The 17,854-nt window shown below is 44.2% G+C and overlaps 6 protein-coding genes across 6 annotated transcripts; 4 read left to right on the top strand and 2 right to left on the bottom strand.

Annotated features, from left to right (window-relative positions):
* Positions 1-330: 330 nt before the first annotated feature.
* FA14DRAFT_154569 (high affinity ammonium transporter) lies at positions 331-1,797 on the top strand (the record flags this gene model as incomplete). The annotated part of the gene is made up of 1 exon (XM_025497695.1): positions 331-1,797. The coding sequence occupies one exon, from the start codon at positions 331-333 to the stop codon at positions 1,795-1,797; it is 1,467 nt and encodes a 488-aa protein (XP_025355445.1).
* A 394-nt stretch (positions 1,798-2,191) lies between these two features.
* On the bottom strand, positions 2,192-5,048 carry FA14DRAFT_189145 (uncharacterized protein; the record flags this gene model as incomplete). Its single annotated transcript, XM_025501703.1, has 2 exons — positions 2,192-2,205; positions 2,270-5,048. 2 exons carry the CDS (start codon positions 5,046-5,048, stop codon positions 2,192-2,194), a joined length of 2,793 nt encoding a protein of 930 aa, XP_025355444.1.
* Positions 5,049-7,381: 2,333 nt separating this feature from the next.
* FA14DRAFT_144791 (uncharacterized protein) lies at positions 7,382-10,357 on the bottom strand (the record flags this gene model as incomplete). The annotated part of the gene is made up of 2 exons (XM_025497255.1): positions 9,051-10,357; positions 7,382-8,855 (listed from the first exon to the last, which is right to left on the bottom strand). Exons 1-2 carry the CDS (start codon positions 10,181-10,183, stop codon positions 7,382-7,384), a joined length of 2,607 nt encoding a protein of 868 aa, XP_025355443.1. The 5' UTR covers positions 10,184-10,357.
* A 69-nt stretch (positions 10,358-10,426) lies between these two features.
* On the top strand, positions 10,427-12,093 carry FA14DRAFT_160420 (putative NADH dehydrogenase 49K chain). Its single transcript, XM_025498667.1, has one exon. It carries the CDS (start codon positions 10,574-10,576, stop codon positions 12,026-12,028), a length of 1,455 nt encoding a protein of 484 aa, XP_025355442.1. The 5' UTR covers positions 10,427-10,573; the 3' UTR covers positions 12,029-12,093.
* A 291-nt stretch (positions 12,094-12,384) lies between these two features.
* On the top strand, positions 12,385-15,228 carry FA14DRAFT_160419 (uncharacterized protein). The gene has a single exon (XM_025498666.1). It carries the CDS (start codon positions 12,771-12,773, stop codon positions 15,033-15,035), a length of 2,265 nt encoding a protein of 754 aa, XP_025355441.1. The 5' UTR covers positions 12,385-12,770; the 3' UTR covers positions 15,036-15,228.
* A 449-nt stretch (positions 15,229-15,677) lies between these two features.
* FA14DRAFT_122149 (uncharacterized protein) lies at positions 15,678-16,760 on the top strand (the record flags this gene model as incomplete). The annotated part of the gene is made up of 1 exon (XM_025496505.1): positions 15,678-16,760. The coding sequence occupies one exon, from the start codon at positions 15,678-15,680 to the stop codon at positions 16,758-16,760; it is 1,083 nt and encodes a 360-aa protein (XP_025355440.1).
* Positions 16,761-17,854: the final 1,094 nt, after the last annotated feature.

Raw genomic sequence — 17,854 nt, 5'->3', positions numbered from 1 at the left:
ATGCAAAATTGCCTCTTTTCTTCGGGACAGCCTCAATTACACTCCAATCGCGCCTTTCCGCCGCCCGTTAAATGCTCATTTCGGTTTCTTGCCTTCCTTTAATCCCCCAAATATAAATTCATTCTTCATCATCGGTTTCATTCTTCCATCTCTTCTTTCATCATCTCCGCTTCTCTCGATTTCTTCATTTGAGTGAAGGTGTTGCCTTTTTCCCCCCTTTTTCTCTTTGGTCATCTGATCGAAACCTATTCATATATCACAGAGGAAGGAGAACGTGCTTGATTTCTCTCATCTGCTCCTGACCATCGCTATCCATAAAAAATCATAACCATGGTCAACGCAACTCTAACGGCAGAGCATAATCTTGCTACCACCTTTAAAGGTGTAGAATATATCTACAACCTTGGTGATATGGCTTGGATCATTGTAGCTACCGGACTTGTCTTTATCATGATTCCAGGTTTGGCTTTCTTCTATGCCGGTCTAGGACGTGCAAAATCCGCAACATCAATGCTATGGATGGGCTCAATCGTTATGGCAATGGCAATGTTCACTTGGTCATTCTGGGGTTTCAGTCTAGCATTCAGCCGTAACGGTAACAAGTATATTCGTAATTTGGATCACTTTGGCTTGATCGGTGTCGATATCCAACCTTCAACCGGAAGCAACGGTATTCCCCAACTATTGTACTACGCTTACCAAATGATGTTTGCCGCAATCACTCCAGTCATTGCTGCAGGAGCTTTCATTGATCGTGCTCGTTTGGCTCCCGTGATCCTATGGACTTTCTGCTGGAGCACAATCGTATATGCGCCAATTGCTTGCTGGACATGGAACTTGGGTGATACAACCGTCGATCCTCCTGTTCCAGGTGGTTGGGCAGCCGTCATGGGTGGTTTGGACTTTGCAGGTGGTACTCCAGTGCACATCAGCTCAGGTACTGCTGCTTTGGCCATTTCCATCTTCTTGGGACGTCGCAAGGGATACGGAACAGAAGTTCTTGCTTACCGTCCCCACAACGTCTCTTACGTTACCTTGGGTACCGTTTTGCTCTGGTTCGGTTGGTTCGGTTTCAACGGTGGTTCCGCTCTCGGTGCCAACTTGCGCGCTGTTATGGCAATGACTGTTACCAACAATGCTGCCGCCGTTGGTGGTTTGACATGGATGTTCTGGGATTGGCGTTTGGAACGTAAATGGTCTTTGGTCGGTTTCTGCTCCGGTGCAATTGCTGGTTTGGTCGCTATTACTCCTGCTTCCGGTTACGTTGCATGGCCCGCTTCGATTGCATTTGGTGTTGTTGCAGGAACGTTGTGCAACTTTGCAACTGGATTGAAGAACATCGTTGGCGTTGATGATACTTTGGATATCTTTGCTGCTCACGGTATCGGAGGTATGATTGGTAACATTTTGACTGCCTTCTTTGCTGATAACCGCGTTGCAAGCTTTGATGGAAGTGCATTGATCCCCGGAGGATGGATCAACCACCACTGGGTTCAATTGGGATACCAATTGGCTGATTCCGTTTCAGGTTTCGCTTACTCCTTCGTCATGACGATGATCTTGCTCTTCTTGATCGATCGTATTCCAGGATTCCACTTCCGTGCAACTGACGAAGATGAAGTTTTGGGTATCGATTTGGCACAAACTGGTGAACAATGCGTCGTTTTCCCTGACCACTTTATCGATGCAACTTCTGAAGCAGTCAATTCTGGACTAAACAGGGATGTTCATAGCAGCCCTTCTACCAGTGTTCATGCTTCTGATCCTGAAAAGATGGCAATGCCACATGCCGAGTAATGAGTTCGACATCACAGTGCGCCCAAACATATTCCAAGGTAATCAAAAATGACTATTTTTGAGATCGTTTCTAGAGATATATCCATTCTTCTCCTCTACTCTTGTACCTCTGTGTATCTTTATGTTACCTTTTTCGAACACCTTCTTTTTCTTTAAACTATATTTGTGCTTCAATCGTCAAACTTTATCAAATCGATATATGTTAAAACATGCAAAATATTCGTGTATGTATGTGTGTGTGTGAAGCAAGATTATATTAAAGATTATATCGAGATGGTGTAGAATACGACGGCAAGGACTAGAATGAATGTGATTGTTTTAATTATTATAGGTAGCTGGACGAGAACGATGACTTTTGAGAGTGGGAGGATTAACGCGGAACATGCTAATAGAATCAAATCAATTGATCTTTTGTGTGATGATCAAGTCATTGGAGATTGATGAAAACGCAAAGTATCATTACTTGCTTCACCAGTTGTTGCAGTTGTATGCATATTTGCATCCAATCCACTTTCTTCCATGGATGGCGTGGATTGCGTCTGATGACTTGGAGCAGCATTGAAGCCTGTAGCATTTGCCGCTGCAGCTACATGAGCAGGTTGACTGAACATGGAATTGTGCATCTCATTTGCATTTACAGCGGCTGCCGCTGCTGCTACGGCTGCAGCGTCGGTCACACTTCCTGTTCCATCAGCGCTACTGGAATGTGACATGATGGCAGAAGGATGCGTTTCTGACAAATGGCTTTGCTGTTGTTGTTGCTGCTGCTGTTGTTGGAAACTGTTGATCGGATAAGCAGGAGCAGAAGCAAATCCACTTTCACTCAACGGATGACCGCTATTTGCCCAAGTTGAACTTTGATGAACGGCAGTACGTGGCCATTGAACGGTATTCGTGGGAGAATAGGAGGTACTCTGCCCATTTCCATCTTCAAACGTATGTGAAGCTTGATGATGAACACTATGTAATGCACTTGTGTCAATTCGCAAATTGTTCATATCCAATGCAGAAGCAGATTGCGGTGCAGTATTGATGGTCAAATGATCATATCGACCTCCATCATGTCCACTAGCTATATCGTTGGAAAAGTTCGCTTGTTGCCATGAAACAGGCGTTGCATTATTGTCCCATTGAGAATGCTGAGGTGCATTTGCAAATTGCGCTTCATCCAAGCCATGTCCCAACATTGATGATTCCTGACCTGCAGGCACATAATGTGGCGCTTGATGTGGATGAGAATAAGGTTGATGAGGCAAACCGAATTGTGCGTTTGGATGACCGTGAAAATTTGCTTGTGCTAAATGAGATTCTGCTGACCAAGCGCCAGAAGAGACACCATTAAATGCACCTGCAGCATCATCTCTCAATTCAACAATCGAAGCAAGCGGACCACCAGATTCCATCAATTGCAAAACTGCTCCTCTCAGCTCCGCATATGGTCCACTGATCGTATGCGAAAATATCGTTGTTGCTTGTTTTGATTCTGTGAAATCTGAACATTGTCTCCAAGATGCTTTTTGTTGTTGATGCTCTTCGGTTTCTTTACCTTTTGGTGACGCACCACTGCTACGGAACACCTCCATGTAGAATTGAGGTGGTCTATCCAGTTCAACGGTAAGATGACCAATTTGCGTATTGATACCTTCGCCAAATTCATGAACAGTTGGAGCTCGAGGACCTGAGAAGATCACCCTAGTCACACATGATCTTGGACATTCTAGCTTGAAGCCAACTGATTCAGACGAAAGATACCAAGTGAAAGCTTGCTGACGTCTGGAGAACAAACAAATCAATGGCTTGATTCTTCTCCACGTTCCAATGCATAGCGAAACTACAGGAAGTTGAATGACAGACTCTTCCTGCGAAGACGTTTGCATGATTGCACGTTTCCCTCTTGCAGACGCAGTAGAGAATCCAGAACTTGATTCAGAAGGTCGCATTCCTGTTGCGGAACCTTGACTGTTTCTTGGCTTGGAAACTGTCGTACGCAACTCGGGAGGAACACCATCCTTGATTTCGATCAACTTTGTCTTGGCACGTTTGTTTTGGAACCAAACTTGAACACTTCTTTCTGGCATTCGAATACTCTTTGCCAACTCTTCACGTACTTTACCCGTTGGATTTCTATTCTTGGCAAAAAAGGCTTCCAATTGACGGAATTGTTCAGGACTGCATTTATTGCGCTTCTTGCGTGACATTGAACTGTTCATACTTGCATCCGAGATTGAAATCGATGCAGTTGTTGCCAAACCACGACCACGATCTGAAGACGCTCTCAAACTCATTGCACTTCCTGTTGGTGAAACTGATTCCTCACTCCTGGGAGGAAGTGATAAGGAACCACTCAAAGAATGATATCTGCGCACCGTTCCCGATCTTGAACGTCCAATCATTCCATCGTGCGTTGTTTGACCGTCGAGCAGTTGCGTATCACTCTGTGTACCTGCTGCATTGCTCATATCACTTCCGCTCAATCCAGACTGCAATGAGAAGCCACTTGATGATCTACTCAAGCTGTCATAAGGCGATACGAGCGAATGGTCTGTTCCATACGAACCGAAACCTTCCTCGCCCGTATGGCCGTAGTTGGCAGCTTTTGATGCATTTGAAAGAGCTGCGAACGAATCTTGATCCAATATGCTCCCACTGTCCTGGTGACCAAAGTTCGAAGAAGTAAAAGAAGCACTCGAGGCAGAAACAGGAGACTGCATATATTCGCTTCCCGTGCTCAAGAGAGAGTTTGAAGTTGTCATTTCTTGATCAGAATCTCGCGGTAATGTATGATCGAACATCGGAGATGGAAGGTGGGATGCTAAGCCGAAATTCATTTCCCTTCTTGATCCCTCACCTCTTGAATAAGGATGATGATGGTAATATTTGTTGCTTTGATGTGAGGACGTTGGCCTTGAATCTGTGGTGGCAATCAAACTTTGAATTGAAAGAGAATCTCTTCTGTCTCGGTTATGTTTTGCCACACCCAAATAATTATCCTGTGAAGACTGAGAATGATAGTGGTGATGTGTCAATTCACCTGTTCCCGCAAGATTTGATTGATTCCGCGCAAAAGGTCTTGGTGTTGTACTTCTGCTACTTGTGTTTGACTGCGGTATCTCTTCTTGTGAATGAGAATCACGAACTGTTTCAACGTCCTCTTCCCTATCAAAGTTTGAGTTTTGCCCTATTAACTTTCTTGATTCTTGTTCAGCGTGTAAAGATGATCCGAGACTAATGTGGGAAGAAGATTGAGACATAATGAAATGAAGAGAAGAAAAAGATTGGGTAATTTTTTCCCAGATGTGATTTCAAGCCAAAGACACAACGGCACCGTAGATCCAATAATATCGTCCCAATATTGTTTGTGCCCCAAAGTGGTGGTCAATAAGTAAAAGTTTGAAATTCAAACCACGCCAGGCACATTCAAAACAAACAAAAGGACGATAATTCGTAATGTGCCGGTGTGTGATTTATCCGATTGCGTTGTGGTTGCAGCAAAAATCCAAAGAACCCGTAATTGGAGGTATATTAATTGTGTGTAAGAAAGAAAGTCGTGGTTTCGTCAAATAATGAATTCAAGCAAAGAAACATCATTTGCGTTTTAAATTTTGGCGGGGCGTGAAGTGGGATTATTTTTTCGTTGAGGATTGTTTTTGAAATGATTGATGTTGATTTAAATGATTTGCCAGAGATTTCCGGACAGTAACAAGCCGAAAAAGTGAAGGGAGTTCAGGAGATTTTGTAACGGATATTGTCAGCAAACTGTCTTTAAGCTAGAGAAATTCTCAACGGCTGACCGCCTTTACGCGGTCTTCCAATGAAAGATTCATTGAGGGTACCGTGTGATGTGCGTTTGTGTGACAATAGAGAATGCCGTTCTTTTTTCTGGTCATCGCGGTGCCGAGAAGTTTTTCAGAAAAAAAGAAAATGTGGGTATTCGCATTAGACTTCTGCAAATACACAGTCACATTCCGATTGCGACTGGCAAACAGCACCGCTCCTTTTGGCCGGAACCGCTTTCACGGTGACCGAAATAGCACGCGATTCGGTTGGACAAAAGCGGAAGCGGTGCTTTCTCCATGGCACAGCGTTTTTGTCAAACTTGTTGACGGAAATCCGTTTTTGAAAAAAAACAAAAGATTGGCTGAGGTTCAATTCATACTCACATGTAAGGAAATTAAATGATCGTTACTGATTTGAGAAAGATTTGAGAAATTATACGAAATGAAGGTGAAAGGAGCTGAGCTGAAATGATGGTGGGAAGAAAGAAAGAGGTTAATTTCGTTCAATTTTCATTAAGCCGAAAAGGTAATTTCGATCCTCATAACTCACTTTTTCCTCCTTTCCGGTAAAAGTAAACGACTCGTTTGTTACCCACGGGGCTGTATTCGATCCAGATGGAAATCGAAATTAGGAGATTTGCGCGGGCGTTAGTAGAGCTCCTGTCTTTCTGAGTTGATTAAAGCGATAGAGTCCACTTTTATTAGCAAGAACTACTTGATATTAACGAAACCTATTTGATTAGCGAGACTGAGTGATAAATAAGTCGGTGAAGTAGTGGCTGATTTGTGACGGTAAAATTGAAGATTGTTGTGATTGCAGGACAAGAACAATAATCACTTTACCAATATCGTGATTTGTCGTGATAAGATCGTGAAAACGGGATGCGACGGTGAAGAACTTGCTTAACACCGTTTATGCTACAATTTGACGGAGTTCTAGGATGATGGTCGGGAAAGAAGGTTTGAATGATCGTTGATGTGGTGTACTTGAACAAAAAGACATCTTGAGAATAGGAAATAGCCAAGAAAAGTGGCAAGTAGTACCGTCCCACTTTGCCTGGTCTTGTGATGCTTCGCCACAGTCTTTGCGAAGGCAGGGTCAGATGGCGAAAGGAGATTACGGGAAGAAAGTATTTTAGCGCTTTCCTGTACGGTCGATCAGGATTTGCTGCAATATTGCGATCTGATGAATGAATGGTAGCTCGGAATGAACCAAATGAAGTTATTCATGTCAAATGCAAAAGCCGATTTGCCGCTTTCCGCCAAAGGGCTCATTCTCATTTGCATTGGATCATAGCGAACAGCGAATCTGCCGAAAACTCCTGATGAATACGTAATTAGTCGTCTTCATGGGTCAATGTGTGGCAAAAAAGAAGGTCCGTGTAGAGCGGGTAGCATGGTTGTTGGGCCCACTCAGATCGTAGAGTGGGTGCGCATATATGCACTTTAATACGCCCAAAGAAGCACAAGCATGTGCCCGGCTCGAAAGATAGCATATCTCTGCAAAAAAGCCTTTACCTTTACCCCAATTGAAATTCTCCGATACTTTCTCAGACATCACACCTACTACAGTAAAAGCACAAATCTAATCGTGATGAGGGTTTTGATAGGTTCAACGGTTCGGGCCTCTCACTCTTTTACTCACGTTGACGCACGCACCCCTGCCCGCGCGCGAATCTTGGTAAAGAGGAGAGCCGGACGTTAGCTTCGGCTTACATCACCAATCACAGCAAAGAGGACCAAAATTGAATTTCTATTGATTTGTTTAAAAGTACAATTGCTGCTACAGGAGAAGTACAAATACACAATTATGACATGCCTTTAATTCTAGATTGCATGCGAATAGAACTTTGAAAGCGTACACAGTGGACATTGTCCTCATTTTGGCCCGCATCAGCTTCTGATAAAACTCGATTAGCTTCAAACGGCCGAATAGATTCAGCAAAAGTGCCGATTGTCACATGTGGTCTCCATTGTTGTCCTTGTAAGGTATAAAGATCAGGAACTCCTTCACTCCTGACTTCACTCACACCCAATGCCATCGCTCGATCATCCCATGCGATCAGATCGATAAACATCGAAAACAATGGTGGGTTTGGGTTATTTGCAAGTTGCGAAAACGTCTCCCACCTCTTTTTTGCTGATACACTTCCTCCTTCGACTTCACTAGAGTGAACCAGAGTTACATGTGGTGTTTGAATTATGCGATTGCTTTCTTTTAATGCTTCAAATGCTTCTAGAGCAGTTGGATACGGAGCAAGGACGTCGGGCAAGAAGTCGATAATGTTGGATTCGATGGCAAGGCCGTAATAACGAATCCTTGGCAAAGGTGCCCCTTTAACTTCTTTCTTCAAGGATACTTTGTATTCCAATGCCTTCTGCAAAGCGACTTTGACCTTTTTATCGTCCGGGATCGGTAGTCCTAAAAGAGGCATGAGCTCTTGAATCAATTTGAGGAGATTTTGTTCCATCGAAGCATTCGGACTTAATCGGATATGTTTATCGAAAGCCGAATCTCCGTGACCTTTATCGCCGCCACCTTTCTCTCCCGATCCAAATGTCTCCAGATTACGTAGAAACTGCCACAAGATTTGTTCATAGTCTTTGTTTTCCGTCGAGCGAAGGGTTTGATGATTCTCACCTCGTTGAGCGATCCGATCAGAACAAATATGATGAATTGCGTTCAAAGGCAAAGTATTGAGTGACCAAGCCACAGCTATTAGACGAACTCTATTTGCTCCTTTGTCAGTCCTTTGTTGCCAAGTCTTGATCATATCCACAATTTCATTACGGTGTTTGAAGAGGTGATTGTTCCGATCGGCGAATACCACGTCATGATTGTTCAATTCCTGTCCTATGTTACGCAAGAAAGTAGGAGCAGTCTTTTTGCTTTGCACATTGTCAGATTGTGTATGACCGAAATCGGGAATCAAGTGAGATAAAGCCACGGCCAAAACAGTCTTGCCGCATCCTGGCACAGCGATTGGGACAATCAGCGTCTTATCGAAGGTCTTGTTGTTCTGCTCCCCGTTTAAAGGCACCGCATCTGATTGAGCTTGAGATCCGTTGGAAGCTTTCGACTTCTTGCTTGTCGCAGCAAGGCGTGCTTTTCCCTCAGAGCTATTCATGTATTCAATGAACTTTTCACGTAAATTAATGATCCCTTTGTTCTGGCTAAAGGACTCAAAGAGGTTCAATTCCGGCTTTTGCCTTCCATCCTTGCTACCGTAAAGCTTCTCATAACACCATTCCACAAACAATCGTGTTTCAGGCCTTGTGCTTCTCGTTTGCGGTGGTAAAGGTGGAGTGAGTCCAGCAGCGGCTTCTTCCGCTCGACGAGCTTGTTCAGCTTTCTTCTGTTCCTTCTTCTTTGCGTTCTTGCTCAAGTCTGCAGCAGGAGATGAATCAAGCTTCATAGTTGCATCTGTGGTAGATGGTCCTAAGCTCAGCCCTCTTTCCGCTTTTGCTTTGTCGAACTTTTGTTTATCTGAGAGCATTCGTCGAGTCAATTCGCGCCAATCACGATACATCAGGTATGGTTCGTCAAATTTCACTTTATAAAACCAAGCTTGACCAGTCTTGTAAGGAGGGGACACTGGGTCTTTACCATCTTTCGACGAAGAATCGGTCATAGGCTTGTGAGTACGCACAACAAATCCTTCGATGGGAATCCCTTGCCAACTGCCCGATTCGCCAACCGACTGACAGAATTTCTCAACATCTGCCAAATTATCGATCGTCAGGTATCTCGTCGGCAGAAATCCCCATTCTTGTGCAAATTGCTCCACTTCTTGCATTGGTCGAGTCATGAATTCTGCTGAGTTCTTGTTTAGGCCATGTAAGTGCAGCCCTGTTCGCTCAGCCGGATAGGCCAATACATGCTCTTCAAATTGATCATCGCATAGCTCCGCAACGGCTGTCTCGCTTCTATTCCACAGCTCTAAGGCTAGATCTGACTTTCTCTTTCCTCTTCGTGCTAGATGTTTGTCGAGCCATTGTTCTCCTTTTTGTGCATGTGATACCTCGTGTGACTCGTTTGATCCGAGTGAATGCTTGGATGTAACGATCAATTGATGAGGAGAAAGTGCCGCAATGAATATGATACATCCGTTCTCTTTGAATGAGAGCTCATATGGAGGGCTGCTGTACTTAGCGATAGCCTCTTTCTTGGTCCATGGCATTTCGTCTTCGTTGAAAAATTTGTCGTAACCTCTCACTACAATTCGATGCTGGTCTGTGCCAATTGCCATTGTAAATAGTCCTCTAGCTAGCGTTGGTAGCTCATCATCCTCTCCTAGGCCTACTTTTGTCGTTTTCCGGTAAGCGAACTCTTGTGTCTTCCACGAAGTCAAGGTGACTGTCTGCCCAACATTTTCTACTGAGTTTGTAGAGAATGAATGCTGCTTTTCATCATCATCATCTGCAGCTTCTTGCACTACTGCTGAGCCATTCGTGTCATTTTTGCCAAGAGAAAGGGCTACATTGTGATCGGTGCTGCGAACATTGGACTTTTTCCCCGAATCACGAACTCTGATCAGAGCGGATACCAAACTTGATGAGGAAGCTACGTCTTCATTGTTCCTTCGCGGTACCGATGATGTTGAAGCCATATTGTTAAGCGGTTGGCTGGTGACTCGGAATGCTGAAAGTGAATCTCAGCATCCAGCGCCTTTCCTTAGGTAAAAGCTGTTCCTAGAAAAAGTTGCTGGCCATCGTGACCTTTAATATTGAAAGCTTAATTTCTCTCCACTTTCTTTGTGCACGTGATCTTAACTCGAGAAGAATTGCTGATTGGCGGGAAAAGGCGCAGGGCAGGGCATGGCAAGTTACGCGCCACGCCTTTTAAGACACTAAAAGAAATGGGCGCTGACCAATAGAAGCACAGCAGCCCAGGATGCTGTCAGGTAAGCAGAGGGGGGCAATTCTCATTCTGGAAGCCGGTCATGAATTCATTCTCGTTCACCATCAAAGGACATCTTTTGTGATCACAGCACACAATCATGGCTCCAATGACTCCGTTTTTGATGCGCCATGGAGGTGCGTCTGCACTACGGAGAAGTTTGCCTTCGATGGCAACCACTTCCGCCTTGAGACAAACTTTGCCAACACAAAAGCGTTATTTGGCTTCCGAAGCTGAAATTCACCAAAACACTACCGCACAAGATACAAGACCACAAGCAAAAGGAACTATGAGCATGAGCCCAATGATGCAAGCAACAACCGTTGAAGATTTACATCATCATTCTGCCGAAGAAATCTTGAAAGAAGGATCCAACAGAAAAGAGGCTAGCATGCGTCACTTTACAGTCAACTTTGGACCTCAACATCCTGCCGCACACGGTGTGTTGAGATTGATCTTAGAGTTGAACGGTGAAGAAATCTTGAGAGCCGATCCTCACGTCGGTCTATTACATCGTGGAACAGAAAAGTTGATCGAATACAAAAACTACACACAAGCCTTGCCCTACTTTGACCGATTGGATTACGTTTCCATGATGACGAACGAGTTGTGCTACTCTCGTGCAGTGGAGAAGTTGCTAAATATCGAAGTTCCAGAGCGGGCCAAGTTCATTCGTACTTTGTTCGGTGAAATTACCCGTATCTTGAACCACTGTATGGCCGTCTTGTCTCACGTTATGGATGTTGGTGCTCTAACACCTTTCTTGTGGGCTTTCGAAGAACGTGAAAAGTTGATGGAATTCTATGAACGTGTATCTGGTGCACGTTTGCACGCCGCCTATGTTCGACCTGGAGGTGTGGCATACGATTTGCCCCACGGCCTTTTGGATGATATTCACAAGTGGGCAACTCAATTCGGATCGCGTGTAGATGAGATGGAAGAATTGGTTACAGGAAACCGTATCTGGAAATCACGTACGATCGGAATTGGAACTGTTTCAGCGCAACAAGCTCTTGACTTTGGTTTCAGTGGAGTGATGTTGCGTGGAAGTGGTATTCCTTGGGATATTCGTAAGGTTGCACCTTATGATGCATACGATCAAGTTGAATTTGATGTCCCAGTCGGTAAGAACGGTGACTGTTATGATCGTTACCTATGCCGTGTGGAAGAATTCCGTCAAAGTTTGCGCATCATTGAACAATGCTTGAACAAGATGCCTGCAGGTCAATACAAGGTGGATGATCACAAGTTGGTACCACCACCAAGAGCAAGTATGAAGGAATCTATGGAATCACTAATTCATCACTTTAAGCTATTCAGTGAAGGATATCAAGTTCCTCCAGGCGAGACATACTCTGCCATTGAAGCACCAAAAGGAGAGATGGCAGTGTACCTAGTTTCAGACGGAAGCAATAGACCATACAGATGCAAGATTCGTGCGCCCGGATTTGCACATTTGGCACAAGCTGATACCCTTTCCCGCCATCATTTCTTGCCCGATATGGTTGCAATTATCGGAACGATGGATTTGGTGTTCGGAGAGGTAGACCGTTAAGATATTGATACTTTTTTAAATGTAATATCCTTTCATCTATTTCGTCAATAGCATTCATTCGTGAACATTTTTGTCGTGATAAGTTAAATTAAGAAAAGTGTCCAAGCTCACGGACTTAAAGCTTGACGGGTGAATGAATGAGCCTATCACTAATAATAAATTGCACTTTTTCAGGTAAGAAACGCGCAGGGCACAACACACGCACGCACGCACACACAATGAACAAGTGTGCTTTGCTAGCTTCGGCGCGTCGTGCATTTGCTTGCGAGTTGAAGAGTGCACACACACTCAAGATAAAAAAAAAGACAGGGAGGGGGGCCAAATGTCTCTCAATACAGTGAGCGCTGCTGCTGTTACTCCATTTAACTAAATTGTGTGAGCATTCATATCATCTCTCCGGACACATACCTTCTCCTCTTCTGTTTCACTTAGAGAGAAAGAGATCCAACAACGAACAGCATCGCATCCATCATTTTTACGTCATTCTTCACCGCAGGTCGAAAGATAGGACGTTGGCGTTGAACAGGAGACGGAGTTCCGTTTAGCAAAAACACTCTAAATTCAAAGGGGATCTTTTATCCCTTGCCAGCCATCAAAGGGGTGACAATTCAACCGGCGTGCCGAGGGTCATTTCTGCAGAGTTAAGGTGAAAGAATACCGAATCTTGCAAACAAACATTGTACCTTCTCAAGCCCTTTTCAGGAGATCTCTACAAATAGGATAAAAGGACACCCTTTTCATCATGCCTTCCAGTTCTGGCAATGGAGGAGGTCTTTTCTCTTCCATCACATCCCTCTTTAGTAGCGCAAACTTAGGAGAAGGTTCATCAAGCTCCCCTTCAGGAGGCCCCTATTCAGACAGAAAACGTTCTGTTGCAGGTTTACCAACAACCATGCGACGCGGACCACCTCGCTCTCTTGACGACGACGATCCTGCTTGGAGATTGCCATACGGTCAATACGGTAACGAACCAAATACAGCAACATCAACAAACGGTATCTATCCACCTTCGTCTGCCAGTCCATTAACTTCAAATTTTAGCAAAGCAAATTCAAGAATGCTTCCTTCAAATGGCGGTGAATCAACCGCAACTTTGGTGCCCGGAGCCCAATCTCGTAATTCTTTAAGTCTTTCGACGAACGTCTCTATCCCATCAACTGCTTATCCTCCGCTCAAACATACATGGAGACGCATTCGAAGCTGGTGCAATAAGAATTACACCGAATTAGCCGATACTCTCAATTGGCCTGCAACCGAAGCACAATTAGATGACTTGGAGCTCACAATCGGCTTTGCATTACCTCCTGCTGTTCGTGATAGCTATTTATGTTATGACGGGCAAGAACTTGAATCAAATCAAAGCTGCAGCGATGGTTTGTTCTTCGGACTTCCGCTTTTGAGCCTCGATCAGATTGCAGAAGAATGGAGATTTTGGCGTAATGTGGATGAAGATCCATCGACAGGAGCCAATCCAGAAGTTAAAGGCTGGATGTGTAGCTGTCCAGCGGGCTGGGTAAGACCAGAATATTCTTGCCGAGGATGGATTCCTCTGATCACCGATCGTGTGGGCAATTATGTCGGTGTGGATTTGAGCCCTAATCCGGGTAATGGTGGTTCTCCTGGACAAGTCATCTTGTTTGGTCGTGATTTCGATACAAAGATCGTCCTTTGGCGCGGTGAAGGTGAAGGAGGATGGGGAAGATTCTTACAATACATCGCTGAAGAATTGGAAACAGGTGAAATTTGGACTTTGGAGGAAGAGCACAGTAACGATAGCAACGATGAAGAAGATGCGATCGGCTATGAATCCTACTTCTCCGGAGGCGGTAGTGGTGCAGGTAGAGGTGGTGGCGATCGCGGCGGAGATGGTGCTGCTGGCTTCAAATTGAAAGGGGAATATAAAGGCTGGCCTGTGCTAGAAGCTTGGGCAGATCGCTCGATGCGTTGTTGGGAAGAAATTGGAATGGCAGCCGGTCAACCAGCTTGGCGTTCTGATCATCAGCAACCACCGAGTGTCGTTCTTCCAGGCGATCAACTCGATGTGGATGAAAACGGAGAATCGTTCGATGCCGAGAGCAGCTCAAAAGCTGCAAATCGCTATCAAGACGCTGGAAGCGGTTCCAATTCATCGTCTACAACTGCTATTCAGGGCCCGTCAAAATCCGATCAGAGCCACCCACTTGAATCTTCCAGTCCAATTGCCACGCCAAGCACACCGAACTTAGACGATGGTAAGAGAGTTTCAGATACATTATCACCCCCGCCTATGCATACTCCTCGTTTCAGACAAAAGCAACGTGAAGATCCTTCTAGCGATAATTTAAAGCAACAATTACGGCCAAGACGACCTGTACCCGCTCCTGCTGCATCTCTTGATCTTCCTACGATTGACGATGTACGTGCTGCGCATGCAGCTGCTATGGCTTCTCAATTAGGCAGCGGAGGAAATTATCATTATGATATGGAGAATGGTGCACGGCCACCTGCTGGAATGGGCGGCATGGGTATGGGCATGGGAATGCGAAACAATGGCAGAGATGAAGCATATCATCATGGAGCGCAACCATATGCTGTTCGTCGTAGCGATGACGTACGTGTGAACTTGTCACGAGATGAAGATGGAGTGGAATTAGACAATCGCACAAGCACGGAAGGATTATATTCTACTCAAAGGGATAGCGATTCAGCTTTGGTAAACTTACAAGATTCCCATAGAGGATCCCAAACGAACGTAAACAATTTGAGCGCGCCTTCAAGTGGTGCAGGTAGAACGTTATTCGCTGCATCTAGAAGTTCAGAAGCGGTTGATAATCTGATTGATGCAAGTTCATCTTCTGACGTTTCTATTCAGATCGAAGGTACACGAGCAGCTGCCAATCAACATGGAGGAAATACAAACAATATCCCATCCGTTTCCAGTCCATTGGCAAGTCAAGTGCCGATCTTTGGAGGAACGACGAATGATTCATTTACGGGTGATGTGAACAAGCAACCTTTAACGGCCTAAGATTGAATTTTTAAATATGAATTTTGTTTTATCATGATATTTTTTCACTACATTCCAACTTCAGAACGTGGTATTATATGTCTTTTTTTCTTTCTTCTTCTCCTTCTTCTTGTCTTTCGTATTTACACACTCGTTTTCATAGTCATATTCATCATAATATTCAATTCTTATTAATCGATACACAAAAGTACAGATTGTTTGCTCTTAAAATCTGTCAAATGCTTCCCACATAGGCAAAAAGCTCTCTATATTATTTGGTATGAAGCCTGCCTTGCGCCACATTAGGCGTACAGATTGATCGTCCATTCAAACAACACGCCTGCAGGCGGACAAAAAATGCAGATATAATTACAGCATACCAGCCTGTATACAGCCCGTGTGTTGGTTTACGCCGCCAAATCCCCCGCGCTTGGATTGGAAAAAGCTAAATAAAGCGGTGCAAGGGAAGGGAAGTGCAACACTTAAGGGGAAGTTCACTCTCTGTTTCTCAACCATCATACACACACACAAACACACAAAGATATAACAAAGATGGGAATCTTCAACAAAAAGTCATCAGGTGGTAAGATCCCTCCAGTTGGCGATGAATATAGTCAAGGTCAACCTGCTTTCCATGGCGGTATGAACGATCCTGGATCACGTATGCGCTCTGCCAATGGTCCAGGTCAATACGGTCAGGCTGGATACGGAGGGCCAAATAACGCATATGGACGACCACCTCCAGGTCAACAACCCAATCCTTACGGTGGTGGCTATGGAGGCGGAGGCTACGGTGGTCAAGAACGCTTTGCCAATGCAAGAGCACCATCTGCTAATCTAGGCTCAAGTTATGATGCAATGGTTGGCACTGGCAGTAAGAATCGTAATTTGGCATACAATACACAAAACCAAGGAGCTGAAGATGATCTAGAAGCAGAATACGGTCGTGGTCTTCAACAGCAAGCTCATAGCTATGACGCACCTCAACAACAGCGAACTGCCGAAGAGGAAGAGGAGGATGAGGTGGAAGCAGTAAAGCAACAGATGCGATTCACCAAACAAGAATCATTGGCAAGCACACGAAATGCTTTACGTATTGCTCGTGAAACGGAAGAAACTGCTTCCGGTACTTTGCTCAAATTGGGAGAGCAAAGTGATAAGCTCGCCAATACAGAACGTCATCTTGATATGGCAAAAGCACACTCTAGCAGAGCAGATGATAACACTGCAGAAATCAACAGATTGAACAGATCAATCTTCCGACCCAATATTGGATTTAATAAGAAAGCCAAACGTGATGCTGAAGAAGCAAGAATTATGAACCGTCACATTGAGGAACGTGAAGAACGTGAAGCAGTACGAGAACAAGCATTACGTGCTCAAAACCGTATGGATCAAGAATTGAGCGGAGTCGGAGCAGGTCGATTTGGAAGTGGTAGATTTGGAATGGATCGATTTGGAGGTGGAAATGCAAAGAAGGAAGATCCAGCAAAGGCAAAGATGCAACAAAGAAGTCGATTTCAATTTGAAGCAACGGAAAGTGATGATGAATTGGAAGACGAATTGGACAATAATATGGATGAGATCGGTCAATTGAGTTCCAAACTGAACAGATTGGGTAAAGCAATGGGAACAGAGATCAATGAACAAAATCAAAGAATTCAAAGATTGGGCGATAAATCAACAAATTTGGACACTCGTATCTTTGCTGGAACGCAAAAGCTGGAGAGGATTGGTAGAAAGTGAAGGGTTGCAAATTTTACGTTTTTATTTCTTTTTTCAAACACATATTATGACTTTTTACGACAATGACATAGAGTTCTTCTCATAAAGAATGATGAATAATCTTTTCTTTCCGCGCTAGAGTCAGGCGTTATCCCATGGAGATGCATTTCTTTCCCACAATTTAGAGTTTGCGATTCATGCTACATTACGGCATATCACTAATGATGATTGCCGCATTAAAGATCGATTCGCATGAAACTTGCTGACAGCCGTTGCGGAATCTTCTAATCCATTTAAGCGGACAGTGGATCAACCGCTTATGACGGCTTGTCAGGTGAAGGTCAAAAGTCGGGCCGACAAAATGAGGAAGAGTAGTTGTTTGCTGCGTATGAAGGTCTAGACACATATACACACACACACACTGTTATCATACCTGAAACAAAAGTACGGACATGTCGATTTCCATGCACACCATGCGTTCAATTGCGGATCCGTGATTTGGTTTATAAAGTTCGAATGGATGTGCTTTACACTCTGGAGTGACATGATCCGCCTTTTCTTGGCGGCTGATTAGTCAAATATACTCAAATGATTTGGTGCCCTTTATTTTTCCAAGTTAGAGGAGGCACTGAATTACGGAACCGTACCCTGTCTTTTTTGTTCATTTCAACGTAACTCAAACGCAATTTAGGAGAGCGCAAAAACAGGGAAGGTTAAGGGATGTATTTATTACTCTTTTGCCAAACACTTTTGAGGTCAAAGCGCTGAATTGCAAAAAGAAAGCGTAATAAGCAGGAACGGTAACCGTGCTTTTTTCATTCTTTTGTGGAATGTCATTACGAATAAATCAAAACCTTTCTCCTACTGTTGGAAATGATGTAATGAATGTTCCTGAGTTTGAGTTTGCGCATGTTTTGTTCATTTCGAGGAGAGAGAGTGTCAAAGTGATCTTTTTTTGAACATCAAATCTACTCTCTATCTCTAAACTCCATCTTTCGTTCTTTCCACACATACAAAACATTCGATCGCGGAGTTCAATTTTCCGAGGCTAGTAGCATTCACTTTTTGAACGGATATTCTACCCAAGGATTGGTTGAGGTTGATTTCGGCAAAGT

The sequence above is a fragment of the Meira miltonrushii genome (genome assembly GCF_003144205.1).
Source record: "Meira miltonrushii strain MCA 3882 unplaced genomic scaffold FA14scaffold_2, whole genome shotgun sequence".
In the NCBI taxonomy this organism is placed as follows: domain Eukaryota; kingdom Fungi; phylum Basidiomycota; class Exobasidiomycetes; order Exobasidiales; family Brachybasidiaceae; genus Meira; species Meira miltonrushii.
Note: the sequence above shows the minus strand (reverse complement) of the source record. Positions and strands in the feature narration are given on the sequence as shown.

Excerpts from the sequence above, each read along its gene's own strand:
- FA14DRAFT_160420 (XM_025498667.1), top strand. The coding sequence starts at position 10,574 with ATGGCTCCAATGACTCCGTTTTTGATGCGCCATGGAGGTGCGTCTGCA.
- FA14DRAFT_160419 (XM_025498666.1), top strand. The coding sequence starts at position 12,771 with ATGCCTTCCAGTTCTGGCAATGGAGGAGGTCTTTTCTCTTCCATCACA.